A 23,058-nucleotide genomic window follows, 5' to 3' on the forward strand; every position below is an offset into this window, starting at 1 on the left:
ATTGGTGGAAATAAATGATCTTAGAATGGTAAAGATCTTTTGATGTTTAGAACTTTTACAGTGGGATAGATAGCCAGTGTGACGTAGTGGACAGAGTGTCAGACTGGAAATCCTGTGTTCAAATCTGTGATTGTCCACAGAAACTCACTGGGAGATGGCACTGGAAGACCACTCCTTGAACATCTCACATTAGGAAACCCTACTAGGACTGCTGTTTCAGTTGAAAGCAACCTCATGGCACATAATACCACATCAAGGGTGAGGAATATCTCTCAGCCTGAGGTCTGAATTCAGCAACAAAGAACTTTTGGGGGCCACTGGTTGGGGGGGGGGGTAAAAGGGGTGGGCCTCCAAATTCCAGCATACTTGAAACTGAAGTTTTTACTTCTAGTGACTTAGAATGGATAAAAACTCATACGAAATCTGGAAACTATTGAACGCGAATGTCAGGAAGAGGGTGTGGCAACTTGGGGAAACCTCAGAGGGCCAGATTATGACCCCAGACCTGGGACTGCCCACCCTAGTCCTACAATCTGTTCAAGCTTTATTAGATTGGGGATTTCTAAAGAAGCAGCTTGTTAGTCTGCCTCAGCATGTTGGCAAAATTAATGGATGAAAAACAAAAGGAAGAAAAGAAAAGGCAGTGTATGTGGAAGTACATGATCCTGTGGCACTCTAAAGACTGTTAACATATGTCTAAAAGAAGGGGATTTTGATTCACAAAAGCTCTCAGTGACACAAATTAGTCCTTAAAGTCCCACCACAAACTTTTACCCTCTTCCTTTCTCTCCCCACTTTGCCCCCCTAGAGTGGGGATTCAATGATTATAATAGTATCAGAACGTTGTCTTCTGCATTACCTTTCCAAAAAGCCTTTGTGAGCACTCCCACCAGTGCAGTTATGACCGCTGCTGGCACTGGTGCTGAATATGCTCCCTCTTCTTCGTCATGGGAGGAGCCTGATGGAAAATACCTCTTGGGCTAGGGGTCGGTGACCTCCTAGCCCAAGAGGTCACCGACCCCCATCCTCACCTTTAGAAACAGAGGCTTCCTTTTTCTTGGCAGAGACTGTGATTGTGTCTCCTCCCATGCGGACCTGTTGGTGAATGAAGTCCTCATGTTCCGTATCAAAGGCAAATGCTCTGAGAACTACAAGAGGAAAAGAAGAAGGGAAAAAAGCTCCATTGGAAAGGGTAGCATTACTTACAGGTCTGGGGGCAGGTGGGAGAGTGAAAGAGAGGGACTATGTTGGACCGGACAATTATTGCATCTTTTGAGAGCTGACTATTTCTAGGCTAAAGAAACCCTCTCTCCCAGTTCGCTTAATGCGATACATGCATGCACTAAATCCCAGGACTTTGTTATTCATAGCAAGCATACATCTTTGAGTCCCCTTTTGTACTTGCTCATCCTTTCTGTGGGGGGAAAAACGCAGCTCCTAATTTGTTTTGCATTAAATGAAGCTCTGCAAAGAATAATGGAAGCTACTTTCTAAAGCGCTTCCACTTTATTAAAATGCCTTTCTGAAAGGGAATACCAATTGCATATTTTAAAAGCATGAAGGTACAACTGAGTGATATTTACGTATTTTACCATATAATGGGAGAGGGAGGCAGATAAGGGAATATGTGATCATCACCACCCCCAGATATGGAATATATTGCCTGCTAAAGTGATACGTGTTGCCAAAAACAAAGAAGCAAAGAAAGCAAAATTTCCAGCCCCACCCCAGTTTTCTAGGGAGAGGGGAAACACCCTATATTGCTGTTACCACAGTCTCTAGTTGTTCATTTTAATAGAGTGCTTTAATCATCTGTAAGAGGAGGGGAAAAGCTGACCAAACATTTGGTTACGATGCGAAACAACAAATAGACGAATTGTCTGGAATTGCATAGCTGGACTGAGTTCTTAATGCACAACGTTTAAAACAGCAACAACCAACAACTGGAGGTTTTCCATAGAGTTCCTGGCAGAGAGGCAGGCAGCCGAGAGCAAGACCCTTGGTCAGGGACCCAAGGTTTCCTTTTAGCTTTTCAACTTTTCAAAATTTTTACTCTTTATTCTCTCTGTCAGGAAATAGCATGATAATATTTTGTGGCAAGAGATAAAATGTACACTCCATTTCCTAGATGGTCCTTTTGAGGGGAAACGCGGAGTAAAGAAAATGTTTTAAACAAACAAACAAACAAACAAACAAATAAATAAATAAATACGGAGAGCACAGTACAAAGAATTAAGAAGTGTCCAGGTACATTCTGTTCAGCTTTCTTTACAGAGCATGGCGATACACCATATGTGTATCCTTCCAAGTATACCATATATCACTGGTTCTTAACCTTCGGTTACTCAGGAGTTTTGGACTGCAACTCCCAGAAGCCTTCAGCACCAGCTGTCCTGACTGGGGTTTCTGGGAGTTGCAGTTCAAAAGCATCCGAGTAACAAAGGTTAAGAACCACTGCCATATATCACAAACACTCCTACAGTCCTGCTTCACCAGCTTGAGCATCCAAGTTAAATCTTTTTGGAATGTGCAAAAGTGAGATTCAATGTTGTGTTTGTCATTAGTGGTTAGATGAGGAGTGGGCAACCTGCAGAGGTCCAAGGATCAGACTCACACACCCTTATTCTTTTTTGTAACTTTTTTTTAAAAAATGTGCCTTAATTTTTTTTAATCCAAAATAAAAATAAAAATGCATGCGTGAAAGGCTGGCATGATGAAGGCTCTGAAAACATTATGAATTTCCTTCCATGTCCCTTGAGAACATAAGGGCAAATTCTGAGCCAACTGTAAAAACCGAGAGGTACAGGGCCCCCCCTTGGGACCGAGGGGAGACACATATGGGCCATGGGCTACATATTAAACCCTCCCCCCAGTACAGGGTGTTGGACTGAGCATTGAGAGTTCCAGGTTCAAGTCCTCACTGAGCCATGAAATTCTCTGGGTGACCTTGAGTCCCTCATATTCTCTCAGATTGATTTGCCTCATAAGAAGAGAGCCAAATTTACTTTCAAAGTCTTGTTGCAAGATGTAGAACATTTGTTTGTATCTAGTGAGATGCAGAAGTGCTTGCTAATCAGGGCAGAAGAGGAAATGGGCGTCAGGCCATTGCCAATTGGATGTAGACAATGTCCGTTGCCATTAGCACTGATTAGATCAGGCATTTTCTTTCTACCACGTGGATGGAAAAAAAGAAACAAAACACAGGGGCAAAGCTAAGATGTTACCCATGCTGTTCTGTTTTGTTTTCACCCACCTAAAACATAGTCCACAGTTTAAAACATAGCCCATAGTTTTATGAATGCCATAAAACTGTAAGCAAAAAACAAAACAAAAAACCCACACAAAACACTGCAACTTTGTTCCTTTATCGGTGGCTCTGGTTTTTTTTTGGGGGGGGACCTCACAGACATGCAAATAAACAACCAATCAGCAACTATCACTTGTTCCCACTTGCATACCCAAATCGCTAGCATTAACCTCCACTGCTGTTGCCTCTTGGAAGTTCTGTGTGACAAGAGCCGCTGTCTTTTCCGCAGTATGGATCAATTTAGTGAGGCTCCGTCGTCGGTTGCCTGCTGGGATAGCTTCCCACACTGTAATTTTATCCTTCTGAACAAAATTGTTCACAGTATTCACAAATTCCTGTTAGATGAATTAAAGAAATTCATACATACATATATTACTTAGTTATTATTTATTATTTCAATAATAATTTATTATTATTATGCACATTCTGCCTCATTCCTGGTGATAACTCTTTTAGCTTCCTTAGGTGCCACAGTGTTTAACTTCATGGACTGTGAGCAGTGGGTAGGGTTGACAGCTGTTTTATCGGGGAGACATTCCAACAAGTATAGAGGTCCTTGATCATTAAGGGCTTTACAGGTCATGGCCAGCACCTTGAATTGTGCACAGAAACTATCAGGGAGAAAATGAAGGTGTGCCAAGACTTGGGATATGTGCTCATGCCTGCTGGTACCTGTGATCAGTCTGACAGCTTCATTTTAGATCTGCTGAAGTTTCTCTACTGACTTCAATGGCAGCTCTGTGTAAAGAGAATTAGTGTAATCTACTTTAGAAACCACCAACACAAGTACCACTATTGATAGCCATTTATTCTTTAGGCAGGGGTGGAGCTGGGCAATCAACCCAAGCTGATGAAAGGCACACTTGGCCACAGCAAGAGTACACCCAAGCTGTCAACCTAATTCTTCAGGGGAAGTGTAACCCTGTTCAGGCAAGGTAAATGTCTCTCTAACCAATGTGGTGATTCTCCCAACAGTAGGATCTCTGGCTTGTCTGGATTCAGTTTCATTTTATTGGCCCTCATCCAATCTATTATCAACACTATGCAGTGCTCAAGGACCTATAAAGCAACACCTGAAGATGAGGGAAAGGAAAGACAGAGCTGTGTGTCATCTGCATATGGATGGTAACAAATCCCGAATCTCCATAATACTTCTCTCATTGGCTTCATATAACTATTGAAAAGTACTCCTAGGGGACCCCATGATGGAGGTCCCAAGTGAGTGGACATTGCCTGCCCGAGCTGCGCTATCTGAGATTGGTCCTTGAGGAAGGACTGGAATCACCAAAGTACAGAATACCCAAGTCCTAAACTGAATAGCCATCTCAGAAGGATACAGTGGTTGACAGTATCAAAGGCCAGAGAAAGATCTTGAAGACAAGCGGAATTACACTCTCCTGTCTACCTCCCTCCAGAGACCAGCTTGCAGGGTGACCAATGCCGTTTCAGTTCCATGGCATGGCCTGAACCCTGATTGAAATGGATCTAGGCTATCCGTTTCCTCCAAGAATGCCTACAGCTGGTTGGCCACCACTTTCTTGATCAACTGGCCCAAGAATGGAATACTAGCAACGGGGTTATAATTATTAAAATCATCTGTTGCTAAATTTTGTTCCTTTTCAATAAGCCTTATAATGATCTCCTTTAAATGGGAAGGTAAATGGCCCTCCCATAGAGACACATTAGTGAGGTATGTAGCCCATTCCCTGGTTATCTCCTTTGCTGATTTTAAGAGCCATGATGGGCAAGGATCTAGAAAGGAGGAGGTGGCTTTGCAGCTTGCAAGTGCCTTGTGCACACCCTCAGGCCATATGAGCTGAAATGGATCCAATTTAAACTGACTAGACGGTGCTCTGAACATCTCCTTCAGATCTGCTGGTATCAACAAGAAGTCAAGATCCTGACCAAGGCTTTCAGCCTTGGATTTAAAGTGGACTGTCAGTCCGTTGCAGTTGTCCACATTTGGATATAACAAAATAATATATAAAGGTTATATACCACACCATAGGTATCAATAAATAAACAGATTCCCCAGTTCCAGTGACTTACATTCAGGGTTACATTCAGATTATGTTGCATGTCGTAGTCTGCAATCGTGTTATTCATGCTGCTTAGCAAAGGACAAGATACAGATAATGCTTCTATGTAGGAAATCACATCTACTGGTGGAATTTGTCCCGCAGTGTTCTGATTGATTTCTTGCAGCACAGCTAGGGGTTCTTTTATTTTTCTAATCTGGAATAAAATTTAGATCATTATGCATGGCATTTGTAATATTTAGATTCAAATGAAGATTCATAAATAATGTCTCAACATTAGTTAACAAGATTCTGCCATAATTCCCTAGGAAGGAGCTCTACAATTTGCTTAGCCTTAAAAAGCCAGTGTAATAGGGTGGTTAAAATACCTCAGTGAAAAAAGTCCATTTGTATCCAAGCTCAGCCATAAGTAACTGGGTGGCCTTATTTGCTATCTTCCAAACTAAGGGTTGGTGGGAGGAAACAAAATACAATGCAATGTCTGCAGCATCATGGAAAGTCTGAACTAGGATAAAAACAATTCACAGCTTATAAATTTCAGCAAATCCATTCCACATGAACATGGGTGGGCATGCCAGCCTGGCTTGTATTAAGAAACACAGTTACATCGGATGGAGGGATTCTAAACCATTCCCAACATTACAAACTTGGATTTGTTGTGTATCAGAAGGTGAAATCTAGTGGCTGGGGAAGCACAGTTAAAGTTGTCTATCGCATTCCCATCTCTCTGATAAGGTCCCCAGTTTTAAAGATTTGAATGGCTGTATCTGGAATGCATGTCTGAGATGGAACGGGAACTGTGTTGGTGGACCAGACTACCTGCTAGCCAACATTTCCTTTTTGACCTACTCAGGTGGCCTTGAAGTGGTGCTACAGTCTCTTCAGTTCAATGGGCCAAAATCATTATTTTGACAGTGATTCAGGATTTCATGTCTTGCATAACAATCACTACTACTACTACTACTACTACTAAATCATCTTAGAACTGCAATGCTGGGTGGGACTCTAAATTATAGAGTATAGCCTCTGTCAAGGAGGCACAGTGGAGAGTTGAATTCAGAATCTCTGGCTCAACAGCCAGACACCTAAACCACTGAGCCACTGGGCTATCCAGCAGTTCTCTGGATCTTTCCTAAGACAGCACTTAAAGCTTTCTCCCTGGCTAGGTTTACCAATCAGTTTTGCTTTGTCAATTTCTCTTTGCTCCATTTATGGATGTGTTTTCAAATTTCGTTTCTATCACTGATTGTAATAATATCAGGCAAAAAAAAAAATGAATGAAAGAAAAACCACATTTGGATCAGAACTTAAGTACAGTGTAGGAGTTAGTGGAGCATGTTATTTACACATCCCATAGCAGAGTTTATATCTCATAGTTTTTACTAAAAGAGTGGTTGTCTAGCTCAGTGGGTTGGTTCATCTGGCCGTGATGCCTGGGATTGGCAATTCAATTCCACACTGCACCCCCCTGGAGAAGAGCTAGTTTATGTAGCCCTGAGTAAGCTACAGCACCACTAATAAACTATTTCTGAGTACTATATATTTCAAAAGCCCTGGATCAACTTGATGGTATCCCCCCCCAATAATTTTGCATCAGATCAGAAAATTTGATGATGACACAGCTCTTACTTACTTTAGCTAAGGTCCTGTTGATATTTTCAGCTATACAATCATGGTACAATTCACATTTTACTCGTGGGATTTCTATTGAAATTAAAAGAGACTCTGATTGAATCAGTATTGCACAATCATTGCATCAGCATGGTAACAGTATAGTGAACGCATAATTTCTTTTTTTCATACATCTTCTTACTGGTTTTTCCTCTCAGCCACAACTTACATTTTGTCATTTTGAATTAGATACAGGGTATCTAGATTTGCAGTTAGCTCCGGAGTGGTTTTCAGAGAGGAAGCCACATTAGTCTGTTTCAGCTACAGCAACTGTAGGAGATAGGTATCTAAGAACTAAGTATGGCCCAGTTATTTGTATGTGCAAGGAGAATGCCTGCACAAGGGAGAAATGGTGGATTACAGTATCAGCCAGGCTTTGCACTCTGTCATTCTCAAATAGGATTCCAGCCCTTATAATTAATATAAGAATGTTTTTTTTAAAAAAATGAAGTGACAAACCTAGCTTATGTTTTTTGGTTTGTGATTATGTTTTAAAATTTGGTTTCATAGTGGCCCAAATCCCAAATCTTCTTAGAAGCAGAAAAAAAAAGCATACTGCTTATATAGGTAAAGGTTCCCTTTGACAAATTTTTGTCCAGTCGTGTTCGACTCTAGGGGGTGGTGCTCATCCCCGTTTCCAAGCCATAGAGCCAGCGTTTTGTCTGAAGACAATCTTCCGTGGTCACATGGCCAGTGCGACTTAGACATGGAACACTGTTACCTTCCCACCGAGGTGGTCCCTATTTATCTACTTGCATTTGCATGCTTTCGAACCGGTAGGTTGGCGGGAGCTGGGACAAGCAACGGGAGCTCACTCTGTCGCGTGGATTCAATCTTACGACTGCTTGGTCTTCTGACCCTGCAGCACAGGCTTCTGCGGTTTAGCCCGCATATACCACCCTTTAAAGCACTCTCTAGGCAGTTTGCAATTTGATTATGCACCCTGCACACTGCCCACTCCCCTACAAGCTGGCTTCTCAATTTATTAATCTCAGAAGGATGGAATGAACCTTGTGAGTGAACCTTGAGCCGGCTACCAGGGACTGAACCCGGATTGTGAGCAGAGTTTTGGCTGCAGTACTACAGTTTAACCACTCTAACACAAGGCTCTTTTTCTCGGAAGAGAGAGATCCCCTCACCTGTATTTCTCTTAAATGTTCCCACTGATTCTATCTCCTTTAACAAGCTTAGCACAGTAAATTGCCTTAGAATAGGCCCATTGAATCAATGGAGATTTAGTGAGTCAATTTTTTTTTTGTAAGTTTCATCGAAACAAAGGGTCCTACTGTAACTGCAACTCACCATGCTAAAGTGTGATTTACTGTGCCAAGCAACAAGATTTTGGCCATTGACTTGAACAGTCTTTGGAAAGTTGCCATAAGGCTGAAGGAGACATTACACTTGCTGTAGGTTGGATCAAAACGGCACCTGCAAGCTCCCTATTTCTTATTGGAAAATATTCAGCAGTTGATTGTATCCATCTTGTCACAGAAGACCATCCTGTATTTCACTGTTCTTGTTAGCAGCCACTTAAGGCTCAAGATCAGGGGTCTCAAACATGCGGCCCGGGGGCCATTTGCGGTCCCCCAGATGATAGTTTGTGGCCCTCGCCTTGCCTGCCCCCCCAAAGGGCCCACGCGTCCTCTGCTGTCAAGAGTTAAAAAAAAAGCCTTGCTTCGCTCGCCGGCTCTCTCCCAAGACAGCACCTCTTGCACCCTCCATCCAGAACTGCAGCCTGCCAGCCGGCCCACCTGTCTGTCGGCTAAGGAAACTCCTGGGCGGCTTCCTCGGGCTCTTGCTCTGCTTGGCGGAAAATCTGATGTGGCCCAGCCTCACCCAGACTCTTTCTCTAGCAGCCCCCAGGTAAATTGAGTTTAAAACCCCTGCTCAAGATGGTAGGGAAAAGGCACAACATTACAGGCATTCAGAAAAGTATTAATCTGAATGCTAGGGGAGGGCAATAAACCTGGCCCTAGAGACAGCAGCAGTCTGAAGAAGAGAGGCTTTTTGACATATGGACCTTCTGCCATGATTGGAAATCCTTTTTTTTTTCAAGGTCCTCGGGTACATGTGGAGAATGACAGCAGAATGTGTAGGGTTATCATTTTCTCCTTCCTCACTAATTCTTTTCTGAACACCAGAACGATAAAGCTTACAAGACTGCACTTTATGTTATGTTCTGCTAGATGTTGCAACTAAACATGCAACAGTCATAGCCTGAATGCAATGCTTAGTGAAACTCTGATAAGGATCGTGGATAAATGTATCAGAATAGATTTTTTTTTAAAAATGAAAATTATTTCTTTATTAGATTTTTAATCCAGCTTTTTCCCCAAATGTGGGACACATGGTGGCTCTCAAAATTTTTTAAAGAAATGTACAAATGCAGACACAAGTGGCATGAAGTTAAGAGATATTAAATGAGTCATAACTTAAAACTTGTTGAAAAATTGTGTTAAGAACACCTCAATGAATTCTAGTGACTTGGTACGAAAATGCAGTTTGAACTGGTATATATACATGAATCTCCAGCAAGTCAATGGGATTTCATTATACAAGGTGATCATGTTTATCTGAAAGCTTGCCTAATGCTTACTCAACTGTAACTCAACTCTGTGACATATCTGTATAAACCTGTACTGATAATAGCAGTGCTTAGTGATTTGCACAATGCTTTTGGCTTTGTTACAGTTAATATACGTCTTCTGGGTACATTAAAAAAGAGAGAAAAACAGATTTATACTTCTACTTTTCTATATATCTATAATGCTTTTATTTCTCTCTCTCTCTCTCTCTCTCTCTCACACACACACACACACACACGCACACACCAGTCTTCTCTTGAAAAAAATTTCTTGGATATTTTTGTCTTTGCCTTTTCCTATATCCAGCTGATTAATCTAAAGGAAGATAAAGAGTCACTGGTGGGCCTCTCAGAAGATACAGTTCTATAATAACACATAAACCTCTATAATATCATTTACCTTGGCAGGAAGTGCCATCGTTTGGCTTAAACTGTAATTTTCCTGTGGATGGTTGATAACCTTCCTTACAGGAGCAGTTATATCCTCCATACACATTTTCACATTTCGCATGATCTCCGCAGGCAGTGGCTACCGGTTCACTGCACTCATCTATATCTGCAAATATTGTGAGAAATTGAATTTTTTAAAAAAGGTTTTGCATACTAACACCTTGCTGCTTTGTTGATAGCAGCCTGCTAGACTGCAAGCAATTTTATATCAAAATTTCCTAAATGTGTTTCTTCCCCCCCCCCAAGAAAAAAAAGAGAAGAGAAGCTAAACTGTTAGCAAATAGAATGGAAAGATATGTGGCAGTCATACAGACATGCAGCTCAAGGTAGTGAGAAAAAAAACTTATATTTTAAAAACGGAGAGGGAGTGATTCATGGGTATCTGGAAAGCAGATCCGATTGCACAAGATCACTGCTAACCCTAGGTCAATCCAGCTGGAAACTGTGGCCCCACATCTGGATTGGACTCGGGTTAGCAATGGTTTTGTGATATTGGAGAAATATCTTCTGCAAATAAGTGGGCACCTCTTGTCTTAATTCTTTTTCACACCTTCCACATGAATTTGAATTATTTGGACCAGCCCTGGGAAGCCCTCATTCAACATCCAAGCAAGAAAGGCCTCAGACTGGGCTTAAGCCTTGGCCTGACATCCTGAAGCTCTTGTCGATCAGAATTGTCCAGATAGCTCAGTGAGGTGGGTACTTGACTGTGGAGCCAGAGGCTGAGAGTTTGAATTCTTATTATGCTTCCCAGGTGAGAAGCAAGCCTAAGGAAGTTGCATAGCCCAAGATGGCCCCCACAAGAAGGGAAGGGTACACCCCTTCTCAATACATAGAATACCCTTGAAAGGGTTGTCATAACCCAGAATCATCCTGTTATTTCATTACTGTTAAATGAAGAATGGCTAAGAATATTTCATAATGCTTGCAAATGTTGTCGAAAGTGGAAAGCTATTTGTTAACAGACTCTAGTTTTTTTCAGGCCATGAAACGGGCAAGCATCCATTATCAATAGCAAATCAGGACATAACAATGAGCTTTGCAGAATAAGTAACCCAGCATTTCCTATGTATTCCAATAGACCAGAAGTATCTAAATCTTGTTTCTTGTTGTACTCCTCATCTGTGGATTCTAAGTCATCCTTGAAATCCACCATCGCTCAGGACAGATGTGGGAAAACTAAGGGCTTCTTCCAGATTGCCCTCCATGCAAAAGAGGAATAGAAGTGATGATGGGGGCAGTGATGATGGGAGGGCCAGTATGCTCCCCTCCTTGCACATTGATTGCTGCCAAGCTGCCTGGCTCTGTCTAACAACTCTGAATAGCATTGCACATGTGAAAGGGAATGGCTGGTAAAACTGGAGTCTTTCTGGATGGGAGAGAGGTTGTTTTGGAAACTGAAGAATCTACCAACAGAAAAAGGCAAACAGTAATTGAAAACCAACCCAAACTAAAACGTTCACAGGACAGATGAGTGAATATGCTTCCATGGAAAAATGGCAGAAAAATAATTCCTATCAGAAGCACGATTTAGCATTAAATGTTCCCAAGATGTAGACAGGAATATTCCAGGAATGCTTCAAGAGGCAGACATCAGTGTCCTAGCTGGACGCATTCGGACAACAGCCATACTGACATAGGGATCAAGTAGGTAGATTGATTCAGAGAATATATCTTTTTCGTAGTCAAATAATGTGTAACGGCTCCCAGCACAGCCAGGTGGTTCTATCAGATTATTTTCTTCCCTTTGGCAAAATCTGGCCATCTAGAGGGATGGACTACCCATCATTACAAGGCCAAGAGTTTCAGCAGGAGCAGTCTAGGAAAGATAGTGGGCACAATTTAAGAGTTCCCATGTAAAAGGTCCTCAATTATGTACATTTTAATTCTTGTACGTTTGGTAAAATCCCACTGTTGGAGAACTGTATAGACATAGTTTACTGAATCAAAGAGACATTTAGGCAAGGGTCCAAAGATCTCTGAGGCACATGTGTACTGTGGACATATTTGCCCTGAGAGCATAGCTGGTAAAATGCTGCAGCACATTTTTAAATAACTGAATATGGCTATGGGGTGCTGCTTTGTTTCTGATCATGGAAGGTGGGTTACCCAGGAAAAGGCACACAAAGCCCTGATATGAGCTGGGAGCAGCATGTGGGTGACAAGCTTTGAACCTTCCCCCATCTTTTTTTGCTCTTTTTGTATGCATACTCTTTATATGTATGGGCGAAGAAGGAAAAGGAAAAAGATTGACGTTGCCTCCTAGATTTTAATGTTGCATGCATTTTGATGGGGAATTGCAGATCTCACCTCCTGCTTCTCAGCTGGACTTGACAGGCCTTCTGTCATCTGGACTGGTGGGTACAATAACAGGGAAAACAGGTTTTCTTGATCAGTTTCCTGGGAAAGGGTGCGCTAATGCACAGCAATACTTCCAGTGAAGAAATGATAAAAACAAAACAGAAAACTGCCACAGTTGAAGAGTGTCATCAAATGCTTACTATGGAGTTTCATGATACTTCTGGGGAGCATAACTGACAAAGTCTGCAACCCTACAAGATGGTGATCTACCCAGTTCTGTATAGTCTGGCACTCCTCTCACATTCAAGATGCAACAAAGAATGGGTTAAGTCATGTCCCCAGTGAGCCTCTGGACTAATTACTCTCCCTAGCTGGAATTCTTTTGATACTAAAGGGTAACCAAACTGGAAGCCTGCCTTTAGCATCCCTGCACATAGCCTAGGTAACATATACCAACCATCCAACTCTTCACAAGTATTGCACATGTTGGATGCTTTACCCAGTCAAGGGGATGCTTTTTACTCCTTTCATTCCTGTTAGCTGACTAGTTGTCTGTGCCAGCTAAGCTCACCAGAAAGCATTTAGCTCTCTGAATGACTGACTAGTCTGAAACCAGAGACCTATTTCAAGTACAAGAACTGAATGGTGCTTAGAATCCTTCTACTCCTTGTTATTGCTGTTTCCATTTCAATATAATTTAGGGAATGGAAAAAGTGAACAATGGAGTCTGATAGGTAGAAATGCTTATATGGCAGGACAAGGTGAACAGAAAGATCAAACTTGATTCTAGCAGTAGAAGGATGCTTCAGAAGAGTCGATAAATGAACTAGATTTTGGGCAGTGGGGAAGCAGAACTGAAAACCTAGAGCCAGCTAAAGACCAAAATGTAAATCACCAAGGAAGGAGGACAAACCAGGAGGCAGGGCTCAAGGACAACCAAGGAACATACAATGTAAGGGAAGCCTTGTTAACCATAAGAGAAATTTCTAAATCTATGTTGTAGTAAGAGCTTTCAGAAACCAACTGAAATGATTCAAAATTTTTGGTACAAGCTTTTGGGATGACATACTGTATTTGCTGGTGTAGAAGACTACTTTTTTGCCCTGAAAAGCATGCCTCCAAGTGGGGGGGGGGTGTCTTATACGCCGGGTACACTTCAGTTGGGATAGACATAGCTGCCCATAGTGGCCTTCCGATGCTCGCCCGGTGCCCATAGTAGCCTCCCGATGCCTGCCCACCTCATTCTACATACTGTCCAGTATCACGTGGTATCCAGCATGGGTGCGGCGAGCATCAGCAGCGAGACAGGGGTGCCAGCCCTTTCGATGCGACCAGCCCGTTCTGTTCGGCAGGAAGCAGCAGTGCTCTGGCCCGCCCCTTGTCTATGCAGAGATTACACATGTGCACTTGCACACTAGTGCCGGTCACAGGGAGATGCAGGGGTAGGCCAGAAGTATACAATGGTTACAGTGAATAGCACCTTTTTTTTTGGTGTGTGGAAGGTGTACGGAAGAGGGGGTAGTCTTATACGGCGAGTATATAACAAACTCTATATTTTGAGTGGAAATGTTGGGGGGTCGTCTTATACACCCAGTCATCTTAGACGCCGGCAAATACGGTATCTTTCCAAGAGGTATGATGTTACAAAGAATGAGAAGAAGGCTCGATGTAAAAGCAGTGAAGTCTGCACGCTGTCTTAAAATATGATGGCTGAAATCATTCTATGTAAATTTATGCCTGCACAAGCTGGTGATGTGATCTGCCATGAACTTTTCTCGTTCATTACAAGTTTCCTATTTTCCTGATTCAGATTTTCTGGGTCCTTCAGGTTCCCTTTTGACCTGGGGAAATCTTTGGGAGCCTGATCGGGTGGTGGGGAATCTTTAATGCCTAGGAATCACTGCCAGTGATCCAGATCCCAGTAGACGATCATCATCAGCAATTAGCAGGCATGCCATAGGAAAAGCTGAATCAGATCTAAATGAAGGAGTGAAAGATGGTGGCAGACATTATGACAGTTGCAAGATGAGGAATACTTGGCACATTGCTAATACATATGAGAAGGAGGGAGCTTTCACAAACTAACATGACTGTCTTTTCTCATTAACCTGTTAGCAAGGTGTATTTTCATGGACTTAATGCAATCCACTCCCCCCTGCCAACCTTTGCTTTCAATGTGTGTTTCTTTCTCTCTTCCCTAACCATTGCTGAGAACAGACATGATTGCTCTCTGCTCCTGCAATGGCTGAGTGAGCCTCTCCGCATGGTTGAGGCTGCAATAACTTTTAACTCTGCAGACTGTAACTCAAGATCAAATTGTATGGAAGTATTTTTCCTCCTTTTCCTGCCTTACGCTGGTTGTAGAGTGATGCATTCCTTACAAGGCGGCTAAGCTGGAGGCTGGGATTTAATTATACTGTCTCCACATTTCCCTGTGCTGTAGCTGGATCAATTTTATACTTTATCCTCAGCTAATAAAGGGAATAATCAAAATCCCACTAAAATGTAACAATTTATGGATGGGAATTTTGTAATTGTAGGATTTCCAGTCCAGCAATCACCTTTAATCCCTAGCTAAACTTCTGAAACTGGGAGAGGAGAAAAAATGTAAAATATATGTCTTTCTGTCCTCATATTGTCTTTCTCTCCATGTGTAATGGCTGGGAAGCAGAAGGCAATGCCCCTTCAGTCACACTGTTTCCTGGGAATTTTCTCAGTAGTCTATGGGAAAGATATGTTCACTACCCATTAGACTCTCTATGGGAGTTTATCACTAAGTACCCTCCCACTGAGCAGGGAAGCAACTCTCAGAAAGTAGAGCAAATGAGGTGTTATCTTCTTTCTAGCCAAACCATCTGGAGTGAAGCAGGCAATGGTAATGGAAAGGCATCTCTTTTGCTGTCTGGTTTCTCCTCTTTCAGTCCCGGACGTCTGCCTGGTGAGTTCTAGGTGACTTCCAGGACTGCCATTCCTTAGAGTTCTCCTATCTACATGGAGGAGAAAACTAGGAGTCATGGCAATTGTGTACAAGCTGTTAATTCCAGTCAGTGTGGAAACATAAGTGGCAGAGTGTCCTTTCGGTTATGCTCTGTTGATGGGCTTCCTATGTGTAGCTGGTTACTCACCATGGGAACAGAATGCTAGATTTAACATAGGTCTATGCTTGAATCCAACCAGGCTCTTCTGCTTCTGGTTATTCAGCATCAAAACTGTTCCTCTTTGGAGACTTCTTTTACTGACTATTAAAATTCAGTTTGTAGAAAAGGAAGCCTGTAGAAAAGGCAACCTCTGTATAACCTATCTGTTCCAAGATGTTATGGGGTTGTGTGCTGTCAAGGTTCTTCTTACTTACAGTGACCTGATGGGTTTTCTGAAGTGTGCAGCATTCTTAAGGAATGGTTTACCGTTGTCTTTCCCCAAGGGGTTCCCATGACCTCACATGGATTTGAACCCAGATCTCCTGAGTCCTGGTCCCAACACCCACTACACCACATTGGTTCTTATATTCCAAGATATTGGGCACAATGTCAAATACAGACTATTTGCACTTATTTTGGTTTGAACATTATTATCTCTATTTTCCATTGGCAGCAACACTCTTTGCACTCTTGTTATAAGGAAAAAAATAGCCTTCCTCCATACAAACTCTGAATAGCTGAAAACTACAAACAATATTAGGAGATGAGAAGGACACCACTGTGTGCTGGCATAACATCGATTCACTTGTCAAAATAATAATAATAAAAAAAAATCAAGTGTCAAGTGTAAAGAAACTGTCAGAAACATCCATTTTCATAATGTTTGTACAGATCAGCCCCAGATAGCACTTATTATTAGAAGCATTTTCCTCTTTTATGTCAGCTGTATAAAGGAGTCCAAGTCCTAAAGACACCCAGCACATAAATAACTTCCTTCAAAGGAACAAACAAGCTTGCAATGTCTTTTGAGGTGAGGGACAAAATAAAACATGGAGTATCAGTCAGGCTTAAAATGGCATGTATAAATATAGCATTAAAAATGAATGCATAAATTAATACCAGCAGCACTTTCCCTAAAAGATGATAAACACCGTGCCGAGATAGTCATACATAATTCAGCACAGCTCAAAATTATCAGTGCAAAAGGAAGAGGTTAATTGCTAGCATAAATCATTTATAAGTATTTTTCAAAATATCCTTTATGATTTGAGGAAACTTTGGGTGCAATTCAAAGGTTGCTCTTCCAAGGCTTGTCCAGCTGATTCCAATGGGGTGAAACCTCATGGCCTTACCAAGCACCCCCTCAAATCTCATTCTGTTACTCTTCTGTTCACATTAAAATCTGGGGGGTTGCTCACAATATCAGCCATTTTGTCACAGGTGTAGAAGAGCAACTCTTGGAGTCAGCTGCAGTGACTCCAAGAGCTGTGCCATACATTGCTTCTGTAGGAATTCTCTCCTGTGCCTCAGGTTGCTGGATACCTCAGTGATTTAGGCCTCTGGCTATGATGGTAGAGGTTGAGAGTTTGATTCCCCACTGTGCCTCCTTGACAAGGGCTGGACTTGATATCCATAGGGTTCTTTCCAGCTCTGCAGTTCTAAGATGATGATGATATAATGTGTTGCTCCAGATATGAATTAAAGAAACTGCGCACTTCATTCAGAGCCCTTCCAGCCACAGCAAGATATTTCTCAGCTGCTGTTGTCCACATGATTCCCATTTCTTCTAATGAGGTGAAGGCCATGACCAATTCTGGCCTTCTTTTTGGGTAAAGGTAAAGGTTCCCCTTGACAGTTTTTGTCCTGTCATGTTTGACTCTAGGGGGTGGTGCTCATCCCCATTTCCAAGCCATAGAGCCAGCGTTTTGTCCGAAGACAATCCTCCGTGGTCACGTGGCCAGTGCGACTTAGACACGGAACGCTGTTACCTTCCCACCGAGGTGGCCCCTATTTATCTACTTGCATTTGCATGCTTTCAAACCGCTAGGTTGGTGGGAGCTTTTTGGGTAAGAGGAGGCATATAAAAAGCAGAGCACATTTCCATGATCTCACCAAAGAGGTCAGAGTTGTACAAACCTTTTGCTCCCAAGGGCCACATCCAGGGCCAATGGGAAATGTGTACTCATGTGTATATCTGCCCATATAAGTTACTATCATGGAACAGGAATCACAGGGAATTTGGAAACACTTTTACCTTTCTCATGCCCCAGTGATTTTGGAAGCAAATGAACAGCATCCTCCATTTACACCAACTGGGCTACAGGTGAAATTGGTGGGTTTCTCCTTGTTTGGGGGGCCATACAGGAAGTGGACAAGGGTTGTACATGGCTTCAGAGCTATAGGTGTTCATTTCTGTGATGAATAGGCCATAGGGTAGGTACCACTAAAGAAAGTATAGGAGTGGACAGTGATAATCACAAAATAATCAAAAATAATAATGTCTTCAGCAGTATCTATGTATCAAGAGTATCCTGAGAGTCTCTCTGTGGCAACTTGAAACTAGACTGGAAACTAAGCCCTATGAAAAAAGACTGAAAGAACTGGGCATTTTTAGCAATGAAAAAAGGAGACTGAGAGGAGATATTATACCACTTTTGAAATATGTGAAAGGTAGTCATACACAGGAGGAGCAGGATATGTTCTCGATATGTTCCCAGAGTGTAGGACACATAATAATGGGCTGTAGTTACAAGAAGTGGGATTTAGGTTGAATATCAGGAAACGCATCTTAACCATTAGAGCAGAACAGCAATGGAACCAATTACCTCCGGAGGTGGTGATCGTTCCAATGCTGGAGGCCTTCAAGAGAAAATTACACAACGATCTGTCAGATCTGCTTTGATCTGGATTCCTGCATTGAACAGGGGGTTAGACTCGATGACCTTATAGGCCCCTTCCAACTCAATTATTGTATGAATAATTACAGACATAAAAAAGTTCTTCACAGCACATTTTAGCTACTCAATAGGGAAGATCTCTCAGGAGAAATCACTTCCCCCCCGCAAGAGGAAGCCTCCCCTCCATGAACCTTGGAGACTAAATAAGTATTTGAGATATATTAAAGAGATTGGTAAAACAAAGATTACTGAATGTGGAATAAGATTGCCTGTAGTTTTCTGCCTCAGGTTCCATATCAGTTACATGTAATTCAGTGTAACCTGTGCAAAGAAGTGAAATATTGCTTCTTGAAGGAAGCTGAGACATTATTTGCTCTTGGCCAATTTGTAGCAATTACAATTTGCTCTTACATTTCTTGCTGCTGGCTAATTTGTGACAATTACAAGGTGGGTCATGCTTCTTTTAAATAGGTTAATGGGGTAATAGCCAGGTGAACTTGTTCCTGAACTCATTATATAAACAGAGAAGAAAACTACACAAGCCATTTACTGAAACTCGATTTTATTTTATTTTTCTTTTCTCCTCATGGCAATCTAAAAGATGTGTTACATCCAACTTTTAATGTTATTTTGTGAACAATAAGTAATGCATTAATTTTGACTTCTTTCTCTGACCATCTTCCATAACCTGCTCAATTCTTCTGTCACTCAATTCCATATGTTTATGGTTGAAGAATAGCACCACATTGCTTAGTTTGGTGTAATAAAGATAGGACAGTTGTCACTTAAAGGAGACAACATGGAGTTCCTAAATAAGGGTTCCTCATTTCCTCCAGATGTTTTGGACTACAATATCTATGAGCCTCAGCCAAGAGGGTCAGAAGTCCATGATCATGGGAGTTGTACTCTAAAACACTTGATACTAGATTGACTATCCCTATCTTGCATAATTTTATTTTTTAATCAGGTAAAAAATCATTTTTGAATTTGTTACTCATTTATAAAAATGACTCAGGTTTTTTTAAAATCATTATTTTAGTCTCAAAGGTGAATGAGACCTTCAAGAGTAGTAAACATTGCTTTACTGATATACATTTGTACAATAAAGAGTCCAGTGGTACTTTGAAGATTAACAGATATATTCAGCCTCAACTATCTTGAACTACAGCCCACTCCACTAGATGTAGATAAGCATTTTTTTGCTTCAGCCTAATAAAAATTGAGCTGCAGCTATAATGGTAATTGTTTATTTCATTGCTTCCTTTACTCTTCCCTCCTCTGTGTATTATCATTCTTAAATTACGTCAAAGTTTTGCAATCTTGTGATAGTTTCTGGTTTGAGTGTCTTCTGCCAAGTTCAACTGCCCATCTGACCAGGTTTTCAAAGACAATGCACCTACAAATATTAACACCTCAAGAAGCCCAGAAAACAACAACCAGAAGCAGGGCCTTCTCAGCTGTGGCACCTTCATTGTAGAATGTGCTGCCACAGGAGCTATGTCAGGTGTCCATCTTCTCTGCCTTTAAAATAGCAGCTAAAAGCAGGTTTTTAGGGAATCCTTTGTGGAGTTCTCCCCAACTGACTGAATTAGTGGAGAAGGAATATTTGCATATGACAATATAATTTGCTGCCTGTCTTTTGTGCTCTTGTATATTGGAATTTGCCTTTATGAACTGTGTTTTTATTTTTGTTGTACATTGCCCAGAGTAGCAGTTTGCTAGATGGGTGGTATAAAAATTGAGCAAACAAACAAACAAACAAGCAAACAAAAGGCCATAAAATCTTAACAAGTGTATTTTATTTAATATATTAGGAAAGATAATTTCAAATAATGTACTGGGCAGAGGTAAATTTCTGTCATTTACTTACTGAAATACACTTTAATTATTTTGTTTGCTTGTTGAGCTCCAGTGCTCTGTAGAAAAGTCAAACAATGCTTATTAGCTTTTTATGAAGTGCCAGAATATTCTTGGATAAAGAGTAGTTAGTAGTTTCACAGTATGAAAAGCAGGGATGAAAAAGCAGTCAATATAAATAACACATGATTGTTATGTAGACAAAGGAAAACAAAGCTATGTAGCATAAATACTGTTTTAATCTCCATTTCACAATGTAAACAGTGGAACAAAGTATGGCAATATGTGACTCAAACTCATGATAATTCAGCATATGTTTTGGATGCTACTATCTCAGAAAGGCAAAATAATATAATGCGACAGTGAAAAATACTGGGCCAAGATATGGAATGCATTGCTTTGTTATATTTATGCCGTTCTGTATCTATATATCTTATTTTTCATTTGAAATAATTCTGTTTTTCATGCTTTAGTTTCATAGCGATGTGATCTTATTGTTTATGACAAAAGGACGATTATTGTGGGTTGGATGCAAGACTTAGCCATGCTTAAAGCAGACCAACTGAAATCAAGTAAACCGTGACTCAATTAAACTTCATTTATTTCAAGTATATTGATACTTCAGTCCTAATTTTAATTAAACAATATCATTTTTAAATCCCTAATGTTTTTATATGGTGCTGTCATATGGCAAACATATCAATGGAATTATGTTTGTAGGCCAACCTACATCAGGCAGAATGAAGCATTTGATCCAGGCAGCTGAGGCGGCCTGAAAGTGCAGCATATGGTTAGCTATTTAAGCTGCAGTCTGTGCACAGTTAACTCAGAGTAAGCCTCACCAAATGCAGTAGGAATTACTTTTGAATGAACACTTAAAGAACTGCACTGTTAATTGTTTGTTCAGTGCCAGGAACAGGAAGTGTTGATGCGGAACGTCCTGCTAATTTGTCTGGCCTTGAATATTACATACCTTAAATGAATGGGGAAGCACTATCATTTGCTGTTCCATCTCATGAGGCTAGCTTTGATGGGTTTCTTCCTCTGCTATTTCATAAAGCCAGCCTTCTTCCTCTAGTAACACTGAATGCTACTGGAGAAGCAACAGTTTAATCTTAGCCTCTTCTAGTCATTACTTACCTGGTTCTTAGCAATGTACCTACAGAGGAGCAGTTAGCCCCGTCCATGATTATTGTTGCTTTCTTCACATGGAGAATGATGTTTTCATGAATCTGAAAAATGGTCATTTGTGATGGCTTGCAGTTTTGGGTTAGCCACAAACCACAAACCGCCACACACCATCAGGAAACCATGAACTGGTTTACAGTATGTAGAGGAGGGGCCTGCCTGCTCCTGTTCCACTGCTGCCACTACTGCTGCTGCCATACCACCACCACTGGCGGCAGCGGATGCTGATCAGCTGACAGATGCCTGCAAAGAAGCAGCAGGCCTGGCTCCTTGAAGCCAAACCTGCTGTCTGTGTGCATATGCCTGCCAAGTGCTTCCATACAGGCAGCAGACCCAGCTCCTTGCATGGAAGCTAGACCCGCTGTCTGTGCACATGTGCCCACTGCTTCGCTGACAGGTGGGTACTTGTGCACAAGGAACAGGCCAGGCTCTTGGGATGGTGGTGGTGGTGGTGGCGGCAGCAACTTTAAGACAAGGTAGGGAGGTTTCAGGAGAAGGGTGGGCATTTGCTTTTGCCAAAGCAAAATGAAGCACCAAGGGGGGGGGGGGAGTTTGGAGCTTGATTTTGTTTCAGCCAAAGAGGATCCCTTAAGCAAATCACAAGAGACATGTCTTGGACAAGATACATGAACTAACCCAGTTTGTGGATTTTTTCTCGTTCATGATCTGGTTTATGCCCAACTCTAATCTTAATAGAAGAATGGCTCTTGTGTAGGTACCTACACAAAAACTCCAACCACCACCCACACCAAAAAAGAGGCATAATCAAAACACTGGTACACCGGGCAAATCGGAACTGTGAAGCTCAGTTTCTCAGCACTGAACTCAACCATCTGAATTGGGCCCTACAGGCAAATGGCTACTCCAAAAATGAAATCACAAGAGCCATCAAACCAAGAAAACAACACCGAACTGAAGAAGAAAAACAGTCATCCACAAATAAAGTATTTCTGCCATACATCAAAGGTGTCATGGACCACATGGGGAAACTTTTGAAAAAACACAACCTACAAACAGTATTTATTTATTTATTTATTTATTTATTTATTTATTTATTTATTTATTTATTTATTTATTTATTTATTTATTTATTTATATCCCGCCTATCTAGTCAATTAAGACCACTCTAGGCCCACTCAAGCCCACCAAAAAAATACAACAAATGTTACGGTCACAACTGCAGGAGTATACCGGATACCTTGCAGTTGTGGCCAGTTATATATTGGAACCACAAAATGAAGCATCCACACCAGAATCAAAGAACATGAGAGACACTGCAGACTAAAACAACCAGAAAAATCTGCAGTAGCTGAACATGCCCTAAAACAAACTGGACATGAAATTCTATTTCAAAATACTGAAATACTGGACAACACCAGCAATCATTATGTCAGACTGCAAAGGAAAGCCATTGAAATCCACAAGCACCAGCAGAACTTCAACAAAAAAGAGGAAAGTGTGAAGCTCAACAAAACTTGGCTCCCAGCTCTCAAAAATACAGCGTGCAAAAGGTCAACGAACTCTACCCAGCCACAAGGACAAGGGATTACTACACACAAAAGACCAGCTAATGACACCCATAAACCACAGTGACAGATAATCTCTTCTCCTTAGCACAACAATACACCCACAACAAGACACCCTAATCACCCATCTACAGAAAAAGACAAAAGCCTATCTTACAGCCATAAATACTGCACTCCCAAGCCAACTACACCAGAGCACAGAGTGCTGTCCTCTGAAGATGCTGGCCACAGAGACTGGTGAAACGTTAGGAAGAACAACCTTCAGAACACAGCCAAAGAGCCTGAAAAACCCACAACAACCATTCATCCAGATGTCTGTT

At 41.5% G+C, this 23,058-nt stretch overlaps 1 protein-coding gene and 1 long non-coding RNA gene across 2 annotated transcripts in view; both read right to left on the reverse strand.

The window, feature by feature from the left end:
• The window catches only part of ADGRL4 (adhesion G protein-coupled receptor L4), a 134,894-nt gene that overhangs the window by 52,620 nt on the left and 59,216 nt on the right, over positions 1 to 23,058 (reverse strand). Inside the window, exons 4-8 of the mRNA XM_020812571.3 lie at positions 10,002 to 10,157; positions 6,980 to 7,050; positions 5,357 to 5,542; positions 3,459 to 3,642; positions 1,032 to 1,148 (exon numbers count right to left, since the gene is read on the reverse strand). Coding sequence (XP_020668230.3) covers positions 1,032 to 1,148; positions 3,459 to 3,642; positions 5,357 to 5,542; positions 6,980 to 7,050; positions 10,002 to 10,157 — 714 coding nt within the window. The remainder of the gene's footprint in view (positions 1 to 1,031; positions 1,149 to 3,458; positions 3,643 to 5,356; positions 5,543 to 6,979; positions 7,051 to 10,001; positions 10,158 to 23,058) is intronic.
• On the reverse strand, positions 22,230 to 22,580 carry LOC144589094 (uncharacterized). The gene is made up of 2 exons (XR_013545000.1): positions 22,442 to 22,580; positions 22,230 to 22,410 (listed from the first exon to the last, which is right to left on the reverse strand). It is a non-coding gene; the product is annotated as an uncharacterized LOC144589094 (long non-coding RNA).

The sequence above is a fragment of the Pogona vitticeps genome, chromosome 4 (assembly GCF_051106095.1).
Source record: "Pogona vitticeps strain Pit_001003342236 chromosome 4, PviZW2.1, whole genome shotgun sequence".
NCBI classification, from domain to species: Eukaryota; Metazoa; Chordata; class Lepidosauria; order Squamata; family Agamidae; genus Pogona; species Pogona vitticeps.